This window comes from Hyperolius riggenbachi, chromosome 7 (genome assembly GCF_040937935.1).
Source record: "Hyperolius riggenbachi isolate aHypRig1 chromosome 7, aHypRig1.pri, whole genome shotgun sequence".
Classification (NCBI taxonomy): domain Eukaryota; kingdom Metazoa; phylum Chordata; class Amphibia; order Anura; family Hyperoliidae; genus Hyperolius; species Hyperolius riggenbachi.
Window position 1 is genome coordinate 284,726,593 of NC_090652.1, and position 22,643 is coordinate 284,749,235.

The window sequence follows — 22,643 nt, forward strand, 5'->3', positions numbered from 1 at the left end:
TTTAAGACGCTAAAGCCTATTTTACTATTTTCCCAAACACAAAGGGTTTAATACGGGACTGTAGACAAAGGGGTGAAAGATACACTTTATAGTTAGGAACACTTGTACATGTACTTATTCATGCAATGTGGCTGTTCTGTTTGACTGTGATGGAAAGCAGGAACATGCATGTGTTTTGTACACCAGAGAGTTCATTCAAGTTAATGTAGGCTTGATGTACTCACAATGCACATGCACTGGAATACATGGCTTATAAAGTCCCTCTGGAAAGTCACCTTGTGCTGTAACTTCTAGACAGCACTGGTACATCGAAGTGTTTGCTAGTGTCCACCTGCTCTGACCTTCTGCCCTGTATCAACCTTGACTTGTCCTAACTACACCCCAGTCTGTGGCCTGCCTTGACCTCAGCAACTGAGCACAACCAATCCTGTTCGACACCTGTCTTGGCTTCCACCTCCAAAACCAACCAAGCTAGTCAGCTGTGTCTTCCAGTTTTTCGGGTCGCTAGTTTCTCCCGGACACTCTCTTGTCTTTGGGGAAAGTGCCATGGTGGGTCCACAACCTGGAAGTCACTATCAGCAAAGCAGACCACTGCCTACTAGGGGTAGCCACTCATTGACCTTTGTGAGTACCAGTAATTGCTTAGATTTCATCTGGGCGTGACCACACCTACCACTGGTGCTGGAAACTAGGGGTAATCAATCATTGTGACTACCATAAATTCTTGAGTGGAAACCCAGATTTCTGTAGCCACCACTGCTTCTGCCTTTCCTTTATACTCTTTTCCCTCGCCAACTATCCAGTTACTGAGGACAAGCATTCCTACTGATGGACATCAAGGAGGAGAGGCACAAAAAAAAGGCAGAGGCATGATGCCTATGGGCGGCATTCATTGTGTGGGATCTGCAATGCGGGGTCTGCCACTAAGTGATTTATTACTTAGAAGTCTGTCATAAGGTTATATGTCACAAAGGAGTTGTGCCACTTGGAGATCTGTCAGAGAGTGATCTTTCATTCAAGGACTCACAATGCGAGTAAAAATAACCTATTTCACTTACTTGGGGCTTCTTCCAGTCCCTTCAAGTCATGTGTGTCCCTCACCACAGCTCCGGAATTCTCCCGTTTACCGCTGGCAGTCTCTAAAGGTCGTTTACCCCCGGATGGGTTGGCGTCTTCTGTGAATTCATGGGTGTGCATCCGCTGCAACGGAAGTGTACTGCGCAGGTGCAGTACGCTCATGGTGATGCGGGGGCGCAAGCTCACACATTCGCAGAAGATGCCAACCCATCAGGGGTCAGAGATCTTCAGAGGCTGCCAGCGGGAGATGGGAGAAGACCAGAGCTGCGGCTGGAAGAAGCCCCTGGTGAGTAAAAATAGTTTTTATACTCGCATTGTCAGTCTTTTAAGGGGTGAATAAGAGGATGTTTCAGTGACTACTAGGTCATTAATAATAAAACCTAACAGTACTGGACCCAGAACCAACCCTTGTGGGGCCCCAGTGCTAATCATTACTCATTTTGAATATGATCCCATGACTATCAAATCAAATCAAAAATAGCTTTATTGGCATGACCAAGCTTAAATACAGGCATTGCCAAAGCAGGGGGAATGAGGGACATGGGATGGGGTGGGGGTGCAGTGAGTTAGCAGTTCATGGACATTTGGGGGGGGGGAGTTTACAGTTCATGTATGCTCCTCTCAGTCTGTGGCATGCTGCGACATAGCGTGCAGTGATTGTCACTGTAGATTTCTCTTCTCCTAGTAGAATGCAGTGTTTTCTCTCATCCTCTAATGTGTGAAAGTCTATCCATTGCTTTTTGTCTCTATCCTCAGATTCTGCACCAGAATGTTGTGGGGAACTGTACTGAAAGCCTTTGCAAAGCCCAAGTATATCACATCTACAGCATCGCTGTGGGATCCCATGATTCCAAGTTATGCCACTAGCAACAAAATCAGAATACCACTTTTAAACCACTGATTTTTTTTAATGTTCCCTCTTTTACTGTCTCATAAAACAAGAGGAACGTTAAACTCTCGGATGGTACCTCAAACAGAAAAACAAACCAGACAAATACTTTAAAACAAGGCTACTAAAAAAAGTGGTATACAGTTGAAGTCCTCGAGAGCTAGGAACATCACACATTATTTGTATTCCTCTGATTAACATATGGGAGAGAATCTGGTGAATGTGGTACTCCAAGTAAAATGGCTCTGTTCATCCCCAAATACTGGCATGGATATGGCCCTTGAGGGCTGGTGTTGGAGAACCCTACTCTCCTTGTTTCCAACTCAATCCACAACTAGGAAGAAACAATTTTGAATTATACTTTAAGGTTACAGTTGTCTTTTTTTTTTTCTTATAACGTTCTTACTTTTCTACAGACTATATTTTTCACCTATGTTTTTCTTACGTTGCTTCTGCTGGTCCAGCCGATTGTCAGTTAATGAAATCCCTAAGCATGCCTTAACTCACACATTGTTGTGTTCCTCTGATTAACAGATGGGAGTGAATCTGGTAGCATGGTTTATCCAAGTAAATTAGCTCTGTCCATCCCAAAGCACTGGCATGGATAAGACCCTCTAGGGCTGGAGTTGAAGAACCTCCAATCATTGTCCTCAACTCCATCTAAAACATAGTACAACTCAAAACTTTTTTTTTCTTTTTGTTTTTGTCACGTATTTCTTCCTATTCACACTATTCCCGTGTTTCTGTTGACTCTACCAGTCCAGCCGATCATCAGTTAAATATCCAAGCTTGTCTTCTGCATTAAAAAATACAACCTGCAATGTATGTATATAACCAAAGGCACAATGGAAAGGCTCACATAATTACTTCTAGTCAGTGCAATCCAATTGGCAGTTGTAATTGCTTTCCTCCAGCAGTCAGAGATGGTCACACAGCTGGTGTGTATAATTCGTTTTGAGTTTGCCAGAAATCAGATGTTTGCTGTATATACCTACTTGGGGAAGAAAATAATTTAAAGTCCGTTGAAGCTCCAGTTCGATACCTAAAGGGAGTTGAAAGGAAAAGAAAGAGAAAACTTCAGACAGGAGACTTCAGTGTTTCACAGATAAAGATGGCTAAGCATCTGGATATATTACAACTCAAACAAGGAAGTATTGTAAAAAAAACAAAAAAGTACACTTGAACAGGTCCTCCTATAGTTTAGACACTATCGAAAGATGGCTAAACCCAGAACTGTTGTAGTTTAATGTAAAAGTAAAACTTTGATGGCACAACCATACAAGTACACATATCAGTAAATTTAAATCTGAACACTTATGAGAGGGACACTTAAAGTGGAATTATATATCCTAAAATACAAATGTCAGTAAGTTACGTTACATAAAAAAAAACATTTGAAAGCATTCCCACTTATTCCCTGTGTGTAAAACCTTTTATTTTACTGCAGAGAAAAGAACAGGTAAAGCTTGCTCATCTCTTGTCATTGTCAAAGGCAAATGTAATCATTGCCGCCTAAAGCTCTCTGAGGCATGTGTCTTCACTCTGCCCCCTCTCTCTGCTGAACAAACTCCTTACCCTGCCAACAACTGAGTCACTTCAACAGAAAAGGAAGGGGGCAGAGTGAAGGCATATGCCTCAGAGAGTTTTAGCCGGCAATGATTACATTTGCCGATGACCAGTACTACTAACAATATTCAGTAGTGGTAGACAGTGTGTGTAATCACAAAGAGGCACACCATCAGTGTCAAATACACAGCAGCTGTGTGTGTGTATCACAGGGCTGTGTACTTTAACACACACACATAAATGTATCCTATAATATGTTCAATCACAAAATACAGTTGCAAGCTAAGCACTGCTTATGATACACAGTGTACTGGCTTGTAATAGATAGAAGAGTATAGTAGAACTACAAGGGCCAGTAACTGACTGTTGCCTGTATGCAGTGTAAGTGTAACCCACACAGACAGATATCAATAACAGATACAGTTGCAAGCTAAGCACAGCTTATGCTAGACAGTGTGCTGGCTTGCTTGCAATAGACAGAAGAGTATAGTAGAACTACAAAGCCCAGCAACTGACTGTGGTCTGTATGCAGTGCATGTAACCCACACGGATAGATATCAATAGCAGATACAGTAGCAAGCTAAGCACAGCTTATGATAGTCAGTGTGCTGGCTTGTTTGCAAGATAGATAGAAGCATATAGTAGAACTACACAGCCCAGCAATGACTGTGGCCTGTATGCAGTGTGACCAGTGTCTCTCACACACATACACACACACACACACAAATAGAACAATATTTTCATTTTCTTTCGGCAATCAGCAATTAACAGAAGCACCTAGCTAACTGTCCCTGTCTCTGCAGCAATGTCTTTCCCTTCCACTCACTACAGCAGCAGCACCAGACTAAGAACATGGCCACCGTAGCTGCATTTTTTAGGGGGGGCAGAGCTCCAACCATGGGTGACTACACCCTGATTTTCTGCCATGTGTCTGCTGACTGTGATGTAGGGAGTCAAAGTTTAACCCAATGATGAGGTATAAGGGGCGAATCGATCCGCCCTTTCTGTTCTCTGCCCGCCGTGAACAGCTGATGTTCTGTGGCGAACCATTTGGGCCATTTCTAAGTCCTATTCAAGTAGTTGCCTATTGGTGACCTTTTTTGGGGGAGTCTATTACCTTCATTTATTGCTTGGTACTATTACTGGTAGATACTAAACTATTTAGGCTCCCTTTTCCCCCCCCTTGAGGTTTCCTCGTCTATCAAGTCTCAATCATTTAGCTTCTTAGAAATTGATGTTTTCTTCTGCATAATTCCAACATTTATACCTTTACAAAGATGAATATTATTCACGAAGCAGAGGAAAGACCTTATCTGGGTAGAAATGAACCTCTACTTTTCTGTTCACTACAGAAACAAAGTGACTAAAACACTAATTAAACACCAAGATTGGAGCTATTGAGTGCCGGTAGACAAGGTCAGATAATCTCCGACAGCATTCATAAAATTACCAACTTCTTTTATCCCGCCATACAATCCTTGAAAGGAAATAGAAGAAGGCTCTGCATGCGGCATTGCCTGTAATTGAATATAAATGTTGGCTATAATAGAATATATAGTGAGAGTGTCTATTCCTATTGTGCTTTCAGTAGTCTGACTATTCTTTGAGGTGATGATTTTCTGAATATCAGTTCTGCTGTCGCGGTATTCTTCAATTGGAATGCAAACTTTATGGTAACCCTGTATGCCCGGGGAATTAATTTACTAGGCTTATTCCAACACAGCTCAGACTAATGTGCATAAAGCAACAGAATACTCTGCTGATTTGATATGGGGAAACGAGTCTGGTTGGTTAAACCATGAGCTAACTAGGTACTCTGCAACAATTGAGTTCCAAAGTCCTACTTCATAGAAACATATTTATTTGTGCCTTTGCATCGATGAGGATCAGGAAGTCCAACATGCCATATGCAATAAAAGGGTGACTGGAATTTTGGGTGCCCAGGAAAGCCAACAGTAGAATACAGGTACATTTACCAATATTCTACTATTAAAGTGTAAAGAAGGTTTATAAAATATTGGTATTAAAGGCCAATGTTTTACTATAGCGAAACCTAACCCTACTCTCACACAGAACCCTCCCCCCGATGCCTTGCCCTCCCCCTGCAAAGACGACCTTCATGATGCCTTCCTGTCCCGCACCGGTCCTCCACGATCCTCCGTTCTCCCGCCGCCAGCTACTTTCGCTTTGGTCGAAGCGGGAACTGCGCCTGCGCATAGGTTTCTTCACATCCCTGCCCGCTATAGTGTCCTGAGCTATTAGCGCAGGACGCTATTGCAGGCCAGAATGCGAAGAAAGCTACGCATGGCTCTGGGCGTTGCTGTTGACCTATAAGTTCACGGGATGACCGAACTGAAAGTAGCTGGCGGTGGGAGGACGGAGCATCGTGGAGGACTGGCGCTGTACAGGAAAGATGCAAGGGGCTGGCAGAAATCCCACATAAGTGAAACACGTTTGTTAATTTTAACCGTTCAGTTCTGCCACCCTCCATCCCCCCCCCCCCAAGCTCTTACTGGCAATAAAATTGTCAATAAATATTGGCAATAAAAAAAAGAAGCGCCTACCTACTTGGGCATTAACCTCCTCGGCGATTATGAGTTAGGCTCGAGACGGAAGTCTACAAAAAATTGAACGGCTTTTAGATCCCAAATCTGGAAATAGTCATAATGCCAGGGAGGTTAATCAAGGTGACTTAGAGCATGTTCAATATGGGCATCCCAGACCTCGAGAGCTGTACAATGCTGGGGCCTCGCAAACTTGGGTTTTTTAGTAGACACAATAAGTTTGTATGCACTCGTGCTTTGGAAGTCAGTCTGATAGCTGTGTTTTTAATAATAATTATAAACCACCAACATTTCTTTCTTGCCTACAATCAGCAAAGACAAAAACAAATAAAATAACAAATATTGTACCTTTGCAGAAGCAGGAAAATTGCCAAAATGATTTGTTCTTTTCCATGCAAGATATAAAGAAAATCTAGCTGGGATTTCATAGCTTTGGTTGGAGGGAATTGCGGACATGATCAATTATTTTATCTTTCTTCCCCTGCATACATCAGACACACAACGATGCCCAACTGTGTCTGTCACAGAGGAATGAATTGTGGGTAATGTCTGCTGCTTAGCAAACACAGAGGCCCAAATCTTCGCACAAGACAGCACAGTACTAGCAGTATCCAAAACCACCATGTCTAATTAAAGCACATTTGTTCTTCTGCCAAATCAAGAGCACACTCCTTCTTTTTCACTCATGTCAAGGTAATTCATGTTGACAGTGTTTTTTACTATTACTTTTGAGAATTATCTACAACAGACGATACGATTTCACCTCCGAAGACCTTGCGCTTCCCGCCCCAGGCAAAACCATTTTTATCTTGCGACTCCTCAATTCGCCATCATTTTCCAGGGAATTGTTAAAAGAATTTTATTTATATTGATTTTTTTTTCGTTTTAACATATGTTTCTGCCACACTTTGCAAGTGTTTTAAAAATATAAAAAATAAAAAGGCCATTTATTTAACAGATATGCCTGTAATGGATGAGGTTGTTTTCCCCCCAAAGATTTGATTTTTGCTAGAAATTTAATTCAGCAGACGTTTAATGTAACAAGGTTTACCTGGAGTACATAGGAGAGGAAAAATGCATTTGTGACATTTATATGCACTTACTGGGCCAGTACACGATTTACTTTAATTTGAAGTATTTTATTCATTTATTTTTTTGTATTTTTTACTTTTATTCTATCTGTATGTGTGATAATGGATGCATTTTAAAGATACACTTTGCAGTTAAAGCAGACCTAGACTCTTTTTTTCCACCCTACAAGGAAACATTATATCAGTATCAAAATGATTTATTTTCTACCTCTTCTGTCAATTTAAGGCTTTTTTTGTTTTGTTTTGTTTTGTTTTTGTTGTAGAGTTTTATTTTTGCTCATGTCAGAATGGAGGAAGCAATAGAGTTTTTGAATACTTGTTGACCTGGAAACTGGAGTGCTTGTAACGCAAGCACTTGTCCTTCCTCAATGTGTCTCAATCTACACATTTATATGTTGCTACATTGAGAATATGTAAGAAAGTAACCAATTGATGCAGGCTAGGATAAAAGGCAAAGGGAAGAAAGAAAAATCTATTTTCGCATGGATTCTTTATTAAAGGTGTATACACACTCACAATTTCCGTCACCCACCAGGATTAGGGCTCGATCCCTCAGGTGACCATTAGCTATGGTTAAGGGAGGAGGTACGACCAAGTGGTGCACGATGACATGGCACAAAGTGAGTGTAAGGTGGAAAACAACGGTCTTGGGAGCTGCTCGGTTGAGGTAATCTGGCAGTCTTGACCTCTTGCCAATCCATCAAGGTGGGTCTGAGACTGCCACAAACATCGTAGATTCTTGGGCATGATGATCCTAAATCGCCCCCTTTGGTCAAAAATTATCTCGCTTGTGTACAAGACTTTGTCACAGTGCACCAATTTTCAGGAGTGCTGGATGAGATTAAAGGGGGGGGGGGAGGAGAAGAGGAGGCTGTAGCTGTGTAGCTCGGCGCTATGTGGATGACAGGTTGCTGTTATCAACCACCCATTCCACTTGGTCTGCATAGAACATAGTTATCAAACCCCGACCTGCCCACAGAGCTATCACATTTGGTCTGAAAGTGGTTTCCTCACTTTTGCATTATTTGTGGCCTACTCTAGACCAGCAGGGAAGCTATATTGGAAGTAAAGACCTAGATCACCAAGGAAGCCATATGAAGAAGGGTGGAGAAAGCAGTAGACACCAGGGAACTGTATAGGGGTGGGGGGGGGGGTCACTAGACACCGGGGAACTCTGTAGGAGTGGCGGGAGAGGGATCACTATACACTAGGGTACTGTATAGAGGAAGCATTAGACACCAGAGAACTGCATATGGATGGAGGGCTACTAGACACTATGTAACTGTATAGGGGAGGAAGGTTGAGCCATTAAACACCAAGAAGCTTATGCGGAAAGGAGATGGCCACTACACATTGAAGTTAGCCAGTGACTTGGTCCCAGTGTTAAATTTCAGCCCACTTTGTATTTGAGCTTGACACCCCTGACGTAGATGAACCACCCTGGATCGATTGCTCGATGTCCCGCTGTCAATAGTTATATAGGACAAGTTAAGTTCCAGGACTTCTATTTTAAACATTTATTTGTACATATACAATAAAACTGCATAAGCTTAAAGAGACTCTGAAGCGAGAATAAATCTCGCTTCAGAGCTCATAGTTAGCAGGGGCACGTGTGTCCCTGCTAAACCGCCGCTATAGCGCCGCTAAACGGGGGTCCCTTCTCCCCCAAACTCCCCACTGCGACACTTGGTCACAGACTTGGTCGCTCCTGGAGGCAGGGCTAACGGCTGCAGCCCTGCCTCCATTCGTGTCTATCAGCGGCGCATCACCGCCTCTCCCCCGCCCCTCTCAGTGAAGGAAGACTGAGAGGGGCGGGGGAGAGGCGGAGATACGCGCTGACAGACATGCGTGGGGCAGGGCTGCGGTGGTTAGCCCTGCCCCAACCAGGAAGCGCTCCACGGCTGTATCGAGGGGGATTTGGGGGTGAAGGGACCCCCGTTAAGCCGCGGGATAGCGGCGGTTTAGCAGGGGCACACGTGCCCCTGCTATCTATGAGGTCTGAAGCGAGATTTATTCTAGCTTCATACTCTCTTTAAGAACATAAAGCTGACACATTTCGCAAGGCACAACCTTGCTTCTTCAGAGGACAATAGCAAATGTTTATATAACAATACACATTCATGAGCATAAATTGACACGTTTCGCAAGGCACAACTTTGCTTCTTCAGAGGACAATAGCAAATGCTTATATAACAATACACATCCATGAGCATAAACTGACACGTTTCACAACCTTGCATCTTCAGAGGACAATAGCAAATGCTTATAAAACAATACTCTTCCATGACATCTAAAATGTATTATAATCCAATCTATTATTGGATAGATTGGTAAAAGTAACAAAACAAAATAGTATAGATGAAACAGTACAAAAGATGTATGCCTGACTTTTTTATCTAATCATCTATGTGGGAAAACAAGTTTGAAGGAGCCAGTACATTTTGTAAAGGTCAAGAAACATGTCTGTGGCATCTTACATCTTTCCACTCTACCATTATATTCACATGCCTAACTTCATCTATATGTTCCACTTCTAAACACTTTTAAGACCTATATTACCAAGAGCATTTTTTTTCTTTAGATTATTTTTATCCTGACCTCTAATTGACTAGACAGAGATAATAGGGACACAATTCCCCAATTTAGAAGTATTTTTGATAAACATTTTTTACAGCTTGTGTTTCTGTGTGTTGACTTCTATTTCACACTGTTAATTAATGTTGATTTAATTTACGAACAGATGGTGAAATCATTTAAATGCATAAAACGAGTATAAGATGACTAGTGCCGAGTCCATGAGCTGTGCACAAGTTATGACAATGTTTCCTTAAAGCGGAATATAACCCTGCATTTCAACTTTGCTCTAAAACATTAATTACAGTATATTATATGTAATCATCATTTTTTTTTTACTAGAACAGCATTGGAAGGGTTACACACAGCTTTAAAGTTCCTGGAGATTTCTGCAGACGCATCCGAAGCTGAAATAGATACATTTTGTTTACATAAATGTATCTAATGCTTCATACACACTTGAGATAAAAGTCTTTGGAAAAGGAAAAATCACAGACCAATTTTACCCCATTCCATGTAGTATGAGAGCCATACTCTACACAGTCTATTCTATGGAGCTGCACTCCCCATCAGATACAATCTTTGCAAGATGCTGCACACAAAGATGCCCGTATCATCATACACACCTTGTTTAACAGACTTCATCTGCATATCTGGCAATCATCTGCAGATCTGAAAATCCATCCTGGTGGATCTGATCTGCAGATGATCTGCAGATGATTGTCTGTTAAACAAGGTGTGTATGATGATCTGCAGATCTCATAGACTATGAATGCATTTTGCAGGAATGGATCTTTTGAAGGAACAGATCTTTTGCAGATAATGATCTTTTGAGTGTGTACGGGCATCTTTGTGTGCAGCATCCTGCAAAGATTTTATCTGATGGGGAGTGCAGCTCCATAGAATAGACTGTGTAGAGTATGGCTCTCATACTACATGGAATGGGGTAAAATTGGTCTGTGATCTTGCCTTTTCCAAAGACTTTTATCTCAAGTGTGTATGAAGCATAAGTGTTAAATGTGACTCATCTCTCTGACTGAGAAGGAGCTTGGAGGACAGCCAAAGAGTGTGTAACATTTATCAATAGATACATATAACTAAATAGAATGTAACAATCTGAACGTCTGCATATCTCTCCACGGAACTTTAAACCTCTGTGTTTAACCCTATTAATGCTGGTGTAGTAAAAAAAAAATGCTTTTTGCATATAATATGCTGTAAATAATGTTTTAGAGCAAAGTTGAAATGCAGGGTTATATTCCGCTTTAACTTACACAAGACTTTCATTTTGACACTTATCAATCTGTAACTTTTTTTTTCCTTAGGTGTAGCGTTGAGCCGAAATTTTTGTAATTTCGTGTTTCCTTAATTACGGACACGAATTTTGTCGCTACGACGCAAAGTCATAATTTCATAATTGCCATACAAACCGTAATTCGGAATTCCATAAGCAAAATTTTGGTTTCATAATTTCGCATTTTGGTGCAAATTTGTGTTTAAAACAGAATTTCGTAATGTCATGTTTTCTATAGAAGTTATTTTATTTATGAAAATGGACGTAATTTTGTTTCTAATGGTAACTATGCACATTTTTAGATGATGACTAAACTCAGGAAAGTCACTCATTGATTGCAATTACTGATAATGTAAAGGCCCCTGCATATTATGCTGTCGCTTTAAATGTATCAGGAGGCTCTATCTGCAGCCACTTGTAAGACAGGTGCTCTTTGCCATGGTGGAGTAGTCATGCATGCTGAGACACTTGGTTTGGGGCCTTGCAATATGTGATAATGCAATGGTACCTGCAAGTGCTGTCGCTTTAAATGTCTCAGTAGGTCCTGGACTGGAACACAATTTTGAGAACGGAAAAATTTCCGAAATTCTGTTTTAATTGTGCTACGTAAACGATCGTAATTACGAAATTCCACATAAACGCGAATTTTGCGTAATTTCATGAAATTCGCAAAAATTCGATTACTGCCATAATCGTAATTTTGTGAATTACGTGAAATTCCGCATAATTGTAATTAGGTCATTAAGCTCATCCCTACTTAGGCTGCATGCATAAGTTACCTGAGAATTTACTCTAGGCAGCCAAAATCTTGCTCTGGATGATCGGGGCAAATCTACCATGAAGCCACCTGAAATCACTTGATTGAGTCGGCAAAATCTAGAAGGCGGGGCAAACAGTTTCGGCCACCTGGCACCTGCCTCCTCTCCGCTCTCCCGCTTACCGTCCTGGCACACACACTACCTTCTCCATCCACGAACCACCAAACCCCAGTCCTTATTCGACCGGTGGCACCTGCCATGACCAACCAGGTGGGGGTGTTGGCACCAGAATGGCCAATTACAGCCGCCTGCTGCTGCTTTTGCTAACTGGTGGAGATTGTCTTGGGGGCGGGACCACAGCACTATCATTGGGCCAATCACTGCACTCAATCAGTAGCAGTGACCTATCAGATGAGGGGAATGGCATTTCTCTCCAAAGTTTGCTTCAGGCAGCAGACAGTCTAGAACTGGCCCTGTGGATGATATATCTTGTGAACCCTCATTGTTAGAAACTATGGATCATATTGACTTGTAGTTTTTATTGCAGGTAACCTCCTGTTTTGAATAGGTGTGCTGTAAAGGAAATATGGTGGACTCTGCATTCCTGTTTCTTCAGCTCTCTTTAAAGGACACCTGAAGCGAAAGGAATATAGAAGCTGCCATATTTCTTTCCTTTTAAACTATACCAGTTGCCTGGCAGTCCAGCTGATCTTTTTGGCTGCCGCTGCCATATTTATTTCTTTTTAAGCAGTACCAGTTGCCTGGCAGCCCTGCTGATCTATTTGGCTGCAGTAGTGTCTGAATCACACCAGAAGCTAGCATGCAGCTAATCTTGTCTGATCTAACAATAATGTCAGCAACACCTGATTTGCTGCATGCTTGTTCAGGGTCTATATCAGGGGCGATGCTAGCCCCAAAGATCAGTGGCACGTGCCCCGGATCTATTTTAGGGTGCCCCGGATGTCCCCCAGGCAGCAGTACTCCGCTCTGGCCGATTGGTCTCCAGATTCTGCAGACATCTCTTCTGAGCTTCTCCCCCTAGTGTCTGAAAAGGAATAAGAAGCTGGAGCTCCCATCGTCTGACTGTCGGATGCAAGGGGGAGAATCTCCAGCTACAGAGGATGTTTCCAGACTTGGAGAGCGGATAGAGGAGATGAGCAGTTCCTCCCGCTGTGCTAACAGGAACAGTGAGGACACACACAACGATGCATGCTCCCTATGGAAGCTCCACAGCTTCTAGCATATCACCACAACACCCAGCATGCACCATAGAAGCACCACAGCACCAGTATGCCCTATACAGGGACCACAGCACCCAGCATGGCACCACACAGCACCCCGCTTGCCTCAACATGCATTTTTTTTGTTTTTTTTATTAATGAAGAGGATGAAGAGGATTGCTTTTTCCAATATTTTGCTTGTTTATTTAGAAAACCTGCTCTACTCACTTGGAAGTCAGTAGGGGTTACATTGAGGCTGTCGAGGCACAGATTGTACTGGGAGTGGTGTGGTGTCTATTGCAGACCCTTGTCTTACTGCTTTTAACCTCTTGAGGACTGCAGTGCTAAACCCCCCTAGTGACCAGGCCATTTTAAGCAAAATGTGCCACTGCAGCTTTAAGGCTAAGCTGCAGATCTGCACAACACAGCACACACGTGATTTCCCCCCCCTTTTCTCCCCACCAACAGAGCTCTCTGTTGGTGGGGTCTGATCGCCCCCAGATTGTTTTTTTTTTTTGTTTACAAATATTTTTGTTTCTTTTTTTATTAAAAAAAAGCGTGTTCTTTTAAATCTATTCCCTCCCTCCCTCCCTCCTTCCCCACAGCCAGCCAATTGTGGCGATCGGCTGTCATAGGCTTCTGCCTATGAGAGCCGATCGCTCTCCAGTGTCCCAGGGGGACAGCCGTGTCACATGGCTGTCCCCAGTACAGCGCTGCTGCCGATCGCAGCGCTGTACGGGTAAATAGACGGCGATCACGCCGTCTATCAGTCTCCCGAGCGGCAATAGCCGCTCGGAGACTGAAGAGGGGGCGGAGCTCCGCCCTCCGAGAATGAGATGCGCGCGCAGCGTGCGCGCGATCTCATTCAAAACAGAGCCCCAGGACTTTACGCCAATTGGCGTTAGGCGGTCCTGGGGCTGCCGCCGCGGCCACGCCTACCGGCGTGACGCGGTCGGCAAGAGGTTAACTAGGGATGCTCATTCGAAATTTTGCAAAACTGAAATTTCGGCATTTCTGAATGGAAATTTGTATTTCTGATCAGAAATCGGATTTCTGCGGAATTACCTCAACTTGGTAATTTTAGCCCAATTACAGAATTTGGAAGCATTGAAAATGCAGCGTCAACTCGGAAGTATTTGGCCAATCAGAGAATGAAAAAAAAAAAATGACTAAAATGAAAAGACTTCTCGGCAATTGGCGGATTCAGTATTCGGCTATGGCAGAAATCGGAATTTCCTCAAAATCAGAAATCGGCATTTCCAACCATCCCTACAATTAACGTTTTCACTAAGATAAGTGCCTTTCATTTAGTGACAGGGGTACTTTAACCCTTTGATAGCTGAAGCGTCCAGAGATACTGTCCCTAGCTGTGAAGCATGAGGTAATGAGTTTGACTCCCTAGTCATGGGAGAAAAAAAAAAATCTTCCATAGCAGCTTTGTTTCACAATCTACACTTTAGAGATGAAAAAAAACCTGTTACTAATCTCCTGTTTGTGTCTGTTTTTCAGAGATGCCGTCAACATGTCAGAAGCAGAACTGCCAATACAGATGTGCTATGAGCAGAAACAGTACGCAGTGCTACTGCCGCGATGGCTACGAGGCGGCAGCAGACAGAAGAAGCTGCGTAGGTATGAGACTTGCTTCTAAGTGAGATTAGCACCTTGCTCTTTCATCTGTGCTGGGGATATATTCACAGCTTGGCACGTACATGAATCACATGGCATCACGATGAGGATATCTGAGCCTGAGCTCGTCGCTGGCTTGGCATCGCCCCCTGCACGATTCACTAAGTGAAGGAGGGGGGATAAAATCATCTTGATCATTTCCATAGCTTTCATGCAGCTGCCACTATTTATGACGACTGCAGTCGCTATCCAGAGATGTATAAAAATAAAATAAAAGCAAAGCACTCTGCAGTCTGCTCTGAAATCTAACACCTAGGCATCAGTGCCCATAAAATGCCTCCATTTAGTTTACAGCTTTTATAAATAGCTGCAAAACTGGCAACAGCCAGCAGATCCGCAGTCACACGGCAAATGCTGCTGCTTTGCGGGTCGGCCCGCCCCCTCTGTTCTATAGTATTCCTATAGATCAGATCTATACGTTAAGAATAAGATTTTGTGTTTGGAATAAAACAATTTATTGGAGCCAAACATTTTTTTTTCCAGTTATTGTTAATGCAGTTAAAGCTATCTTTCCACTTCAATCCGCAGTTAGGTCATTTCTAGCATATGTGACCTTGGCAACAGAGCCAGATAACTGGAAAGATAACACAGGGCTGGGCCTAGGGCAAGCTGCTGTCTAAGGGGGTGGGCAGACCATGGAAGAGGGGTTGCTGCATATGGGAGGCTGTAATTTGAAGAAGGAGGTGGAAAATGGGGAGAAACACATGAAAGAGGGGAGCTGCTGCCCAAGGGAGTTGTGCATGACAGAGAGGGACTGCCGTACATGGGCATTACGCATGGGTTAGGGCAGGCATGGGCAAACTTGGCCCTCCAGCTGTTAAGGAACTACAAGTCCCACAATGCATTGCAGGAGCCTGAAAGCCACAGTCATGACTCATAAAGGCAAATGCATTGTGGGACTTGTAGTTCCTTAACAGCTGGAGGACCAAGTTTGCCCATGCCTGGGTTAGGGCCTGCATGTGGAATCTGGGGGGAAGGGGTGAAGTCCCAGTGACCACATGAGGTCCCAAAGCTATAAGAGGGCCCCTACTACTAATTTACTCCCTACAATAAATGGGTCCGCCCTACAGATCAGGTGTTTTTGTGGCTACAACTGTTAAGCGTGTAAATATCATGATGACCACACTTGTTGTATGACCCTTGCAAGATGCCCCCCCCCTCCCCAGGCTGTAGGGGGAACCTGGGGTAAACCAGGGTGCAGGTGTGAATATTGGGGGTTCCCATCAAGGTTTTGCTGATGATCTTCAGCAGCAGCAGAGCATCCAGTGCCATCTTCATAGCTACAGCGCGTCTCTGTGCATGTGACCCGGCGGCTTGTAACAGTGCATCACGTGACTCATCAACAAGCCGCCGAATCATGCACAGAGAGACCCGCTGTAGCCATGGAGACGGTGCTGGACACTCTTCCACTGCTGAAGATCATACCTGGAACATCGGGAGCTGGTGAGTCTCTTCTCATTACCGCTCTTCTGGCACTGTGCAAAGGGTGGGGGAGCAGAGGGTGCACCTATAGCCATCTAACCTATACATAGTTACATATAGTTACATAGTTATTTTGGTTGAAAAAAGACATACGTCCATCGAGTTCAACCAGTATACTGCGGCACCTATAGCTGGCTCACCTATACTGGGGCACCTATAGCTGGCTTACCTATACTGTTGTACCTATAGTTAGCTAACCTATACTGTGGCACCTATAGCTGGCTTACCTATACTGTGGCACTTATACCTGAAAAACCTATACTGGGGCACCTATGTCTGGCTTACCTATACTGTGGCATCTATAGCTGGCTACCTATACTGAGGGCTATTATACCTGCATAATTTATAGTGGGTCACCTATGTCTGGCTACCTATACTGGGGCACCTACAGCTGGCTAACCTATATTGGGCCACCTATAGCTGGCTACCTATACTCTGGGCACCTATAGCTGGCTACCTATACTGGGGCACCTATGTCTGGCTACCTACAGCTGGCTAACCTATATTGGGCCACCTATAGCTGGCTACCTATACTCTGGGCACCTATAGCTGGCTACCTATACTGGGGCACCTATGTCTGGCTACCTATACTGGGTACCTATAACTGGTTAACCTATACTGGGGCACCTATAGCTTGCTATCTATACTCTGGGCACCTATAGCTGGCTAACCTATACTGGGGCACCTATATTTGGCAAACCTATACTGGGCTAACCTATACTGGGAATACTATAGCTTGCTAACTTATACTGGGGCACCTATGCCTGGCACATCTGCCTATGGGGGAGGGGGGGGAGATGGGAAGCACATCTGAATGTCTATGAGGGGGTTAGAGATGTATGGCCTGTGTTAAGGGGCAGGTCTTAGGGCACTAGAGCTTATATTCCTATAGGCACCTGAGCTGTAAATCTGACCCTGAATAATTATGTATATTGGTGTCTACTAATATGATGGGTCTCTTGCCTGTATCCTGCTCCTCATGTTGGGCTCTCCCTGTGCTCTCTTGCAGATGTAGATGAATGTGCAGTGTATGGCTCTTGCAGCCAGACCTGCAGGAACACACAAGGCTCGTATATGTGTAGCTGTGTCGAGGGATATTTACTACAGTCCGACAATAGATCCTGCAAAGCAAAAAATGGTAAGTTCTCCTGATTCTATGTCCATCATTAAAAAAAACTGCTTACAGTGGCGTAGCTAAGGAGCTGTGGACCCCGATGCAAGTTTTACAATGGGGCCCCTATGCACTCTATACATAACAATTGATACGGTGCACCAAAACCTGCCAATGGCAACTACAGTGTCAGAGGTGCAAGAAGCGGATGGGGAACAGTTTGTTAATGATTATCACTATTCAAAGTATCTATAGAAGTGATTATTATGAGCACAGGACCAATAGAGAACTAATACTATAGTTGATGGACGGCCCTTCAGGGCCCCTCTGACCCAAGGGCCCAGATGTGGTCGCAACCTCTGTAACCCCTATTGCTACGCCCCTGACTGCCTATCTTTTTTTCCCAATTAGTATTACTATTTTTATTTAGAAAACTATTCCATTACAAAAGAGAATGTACCAGCAAGCAGATCAATGACAAATGACAGCATATAATAACCCATTGCATTGATAAAATTTACAAGATCATATAATCAGCAAGAAAAATACAGTACCCATTCACAGGAATAAGTTTAGGGGATTTTACAGGACATACAGTAGTTCCTTCCTTGCTTTAAATATAGATACACACTGTCTTAATGTTCTGGGCAGCCATCTTCCCATCTCCCTTGCATCTCTTTGCTCACTGCTAGAGGTCCAGGCTTCAGTGTGGTCACATGACAGTAAGCCCTGGACCTCTATGGCGTTTCAAGGATGGTAAGATGGCTGCCAGGAATAAGGAGAGGTAACTACCAATACAAGCATGCTTGCAATGCGTACACAGTATATAGGGTCCTGCACACCTGACTCGAATAAAAGCCGACCTACTATCCTCCCCTCACCCACAAACATTTGGGACAGGTATGCGGCAGTGGGTAAATGTGCTTGCTGAGAAGCTCTTTTCTCTAATGCTCATTATGTAACCTCGTAAATATATATATGTCATATTTTTCTCGAATATAAGGCACACCTTTTCTCCAAAAAATGGAGAGAAAAAGTCCCTGTGTCTTATATTCCAAAGACACAGAGTCCCTGACGATTGCCCACCGATACAACCTGCCACAATATCAGGGACTCCCTGTCTTGTCTCCCTGTGTGGTCCTGAATGCCCTTCACATGTTTCTTCCAAGCCCCTGTGTAAAAATAATCAGCGGCAGCGAGACTCACACCCACCAGCGATTCCATTGGCGATCAACAGGCCTCTCATCTCCTGCATGGCTCCCCCTAGTGAAGGTTTCTGCTGAAGATGTGATCAGCAGAAGCTGTCACTAGGGGAAGCTCACGGGAGAGAAGAGATCTGCTGATTGCCGCTGGGATTGCTGTGAGGTGAGCCAAGCTGCCGCCTGCCTCTAATTATTTTTACACAGGAGAGTGGTGGCGATCTGAAGGACCACAAGGAGGGGCCGAAAGGGGACACACAGTACCAAACAGAGGGACCAGAGGGGACACAGGGAAACACACAGACCACATAGGGGGACCAGAGGGAACAGAGGGGACCACACCGAACTACACAGGAGGACCGGAGGGGAAACAGCGGGACACACAGGGGAACCAGAGGGGACACACAGGACCACATAGGGGGGCCAGTGGGAACACACAGGACTACACAGGGGGCCCAGAGGTGACACACAGGACCACAAGGTATAACAGAAGAGGACACATGGGGACACGAGAGGGCAATGATTAAGGGAAAACACCTACAAGATGCTCCTGGAACATGGACACACCAGGTTTAGGACTTATATATTTTTTTCCCTGGTTTTTGCCCAGTAAACCTTGGAGCATCTTATATTCCATGGCATCTTAAAGTCCAAAAAATACGGTAGGTAGAGTTCAAATAGCTTTGATTTTCTTATTTGGATATCGAAAATCCATTATCAATATTTGTTAAAAGCTAAACTGGGCACCCACATCCTCCCATCAAAGTTAGGAGTAATTTAACCCCAGGCGAGAAACATTTTTGATTGACAGTCAGAGACTTTCCGATGCCAGAATCAAATCTGCAAAATGCTTGAAATAATCATCTGCAATCTGTGTTTTTTTTTTTTTTGTAAAAGTGTCATTTGCTGAAGATCCGTAACGAAGAAGAAAATAAATTTATTCTGGAGTCTGTTTTCGTCGTCTCTTAATTCGAGGCAGCAGATGGAGACATGCAAATAAATTCTCCACGCAATCATTGGGCAATATTACATACCATTCCTTACCTGAAAACGATCGTCATGTTCCATTTTAAATAAATGATTAGCTCCGGTTCAACAATTTTACACCCTAATAGCTTTACTCTTCTGATATACATTACAGTTCAATTAAAATCCGCTTCCAGTGGCCATATTTAATGAAATATCTCAGCTGTGTCAAGAATCCCGTTTGATGAATTAACTTGACCTCTTTTACTTTTCTCTGACGGTTTGTTCCCGAGGCTTCTCGTCGATGTTCGGCTTTGAGCCGCTTGTCGCCGATGACATTGAGCAGAAGAAGTTTGTTTGGTCTGCTATGATAATCTATTGATTTTCTGCAGCATGGAGCGAATAAGGGAATCATCTCATTGCAGACAGTCTCCACTAAGTGAAATCCCTGCTGATGATAATAAAGGAAGTATATCCAAAGAAAGAGCAAAGCAAAAAAAAAAAAAAATATTATTAGTCCAACTGGTAGGGGTTAGGGATGGTTGGAAATGCCAATTTCCGATTCCACAAAAATTCCAAATTGGATTTACAATATCTGTTTCCGATTTCCGAGGAGTCTTTTTTTGGTCATTTTTAGCATCTTCTGATTGTCTTGACTAAGTGGAATCACTGCTGATTATAATAAAGGAAGAGATTTACAAAGGATTAGCCAAGAAAAAAAAGCTTATTATTGGTCCAACCGGTAGCGTTGGTTGGAAATGCAGATTTTCAAATCCGTGGAAATTCCAATTGCCGCCAATGCCGATTACTGATTCTACGGATTTCCAATTTCCAATTCCAGTTTCTGAGTAGTCTCTTTTTTGGTCTTTTTTTTGCATTCCCTGATTGGCCAAATATTTCTGAGTTGTCTCTGCATTCTCTGATTGGTTCAATGCTTCTTAGTTCTGTGATTGGGTTTAAGTTACCGAGTTGCAGTAATGCTGTATTTCCGCAGAAATCCACTTTCGGTTTCTGGTCATTTTTTGCTTTCTTTCATAGGCTAAATACTTCAGAGTTAACTTTGTATTCTTTAAATGCTTTAATGCTTCCAAGTTCTGTGTTTGGGCTCAAATTACCGAGTTGCGGTAATGTGATGTTTCTGCAGAAATCCATTACACATTTCCAATTTCCGAGTTCAGATCGGAAATGTGGAAATTTAATTTCCGTAGAATCCGAAGAGCATCCCTACCAACCAGTACCTATGTTGGCTTATCCCAGGGATCATGATGTCAAGACTTTACATTTTATGTGCATATAGAGCACATGAAAAGCATGAATCATACATGAAGTTGTGAACATGGATCATCATTCAGGATCACTAGGCAGCAGCATGGATTCTTGTAAGGCAATATGTGAAGGAACCAGGAATGGATTCACACAAAGCAGCAGGTGAAAGTATCAAATGTGGAGTCATGTAAAGGTGCGCGTCCAACTTTTCCAATCAACTTGTCATTCAACTTGTCATTTGAACAATAATTTGCACATGTGTACACGTAGACACGCAACTGATAACACCTGTTTCGCCAAATCCACTTGGCGGATCAGTTGGACCAACTGTCGTTCAAATGAATGTCAGGTCCGTATGTGTGTGCATTGTGAGCGGTGTCCCGGGAACACCACTTTGTGATATGCTTGAGAACCTGCGATGTTTGTAAGTGCAATACCGTCTTTTTATAGATATATTAAACTGTACTTCACTATATGCAACTTGTTTGAGTCCTAGTGGTTGGATCAAATTGAGGTTGGCTACGGACCCCTTTTAAAGATCAAGCTGTGTGCAGGACCTGGTGCCTATCCCCCATTGGGCGCTTTATATGCCTCTTGTTTAAGAGGTTAACTGGGTGAGTGCGGGCTAAGTGGGGGGTGACTATCATTCATTTGGTGCCTGTAAACGGGGAGTGGAATCAGGTGTATATTTGGTGAAGGGGATTTCAGAGTAACTACAATACTACTCTATGGAATCTTTTTTGTCTTTTTAAGTGTCTTAACACAGTGGCCATGGATGGACTATTCTGGTGATCATCTGGAAGTTTCTACATCAATGGGACTGTGAGCTTGTAGCGCAATTTTATCGGTTATTGCTATGTTATGCTTTGATGAATTTACTACTTTTCTGTCTGCACAGGAAGTGATGAAACTTTCCTTAGACTCGATTAAGAAGGGTTTTCACACTATATTACATTATCTAAAACTGGATTTTTTTCCCCACTGGAACTAAGGTTTAAAATTAAATGCATTTGAATGTATAATTTCTTAATAACAAACTGCATGATTGATTTTGGTACCTGAATCAGAGCTTTAAGTAAGTGGTCATGCAGAGACACTTGAATCATCTACAATAGATACTGACACTGTGATGTCAAACCCCTAACAAATCGGGATACATTTCTGGTCTTATGTTTCAAGTCCTTTGATGTATTTTTACTTAATCTGCTCAAGATTAGAGTGGGACTCTTCCCGCATAATGTTGATGTCACTCAGATTTATGCTAAAAATAGGTTGATGTCTTTTAAGCCAATATTTCGGGAGAAGATGTCGGATAAGGCTGAGCTCTTCTGGACTTTTTTTGAGACATTTGTGATATGAATAAACATTGGGGGACCTACTGCTTTTCCAACCAACCAGCTACATAATTCATTAGATCTGTCAGTCTCCTTCAGGTTGAAAGAAGCAAGCTCCATACAAAGTGTAACAAGTTTGAATCGATTCTGTGCTTAAAGGAAAATTTTAGACACCAGTTCGTATTTGCCTTCAGGCAAGAAAGGCAGAAGCCTAATTTACCCTGCAGATATGAAGCACCTGAATACAAGAATGCTGAACATAAAACGCACAGATTCATATGTTTTCAACAGTTTAGAGCTGAAATGAACAGCATGAAAAATCCACGACTTTCCCATCTGTCTTCATGATTCCTAGCAAAGTAAACCAGATGGACACTTATCATGTGCTCTATTATAGTTGAGATGTCTACATTTCTTTGAATAGCCAGCACCATCTATAAACTTCCAATTGTACTATAGCTCTTTAAAAAGATTTCATAAAATAAAATGTATCTTCAAAAAGAAAAAAAAACAAAATCAGCAACACATCTGCAGCATTTTAAAGCTAAGTTGCTCCTTTCTTAAGA

The 22,643-nt window shown here is 43.0% G+C and overlaps 1 protein-coding gene across 6 annotated transcripts in view; it reads left to right on the top strand.

Moving 5' to 3' along the window:
* The window catches only part of LRP1B (LDL receptor related protein 1B), a 2,031,260-nt gene that overhangs the window by 851,899 nt on the left and 1,156,718 nt on the right, over positions 1-22,643 (top strand). For all 6 annotated transcript variants that reach the window (XM_068245873.1, XM_068245875.1, XM_068245874.1 and 3 more), the window contains exons 4-5: positions 14,543-14,662; positions 17,211-17,339. In XM_068245873.1, coding sequence (XP_068101974.1) covers positions 14,543-14,662; positions 17,211-17,339 — 249 coding nt within the window. The remainder of the gene's footprint in view (positions 1-14,542; positions 14,663-17,210; positions 17,340-22,643) is intronic.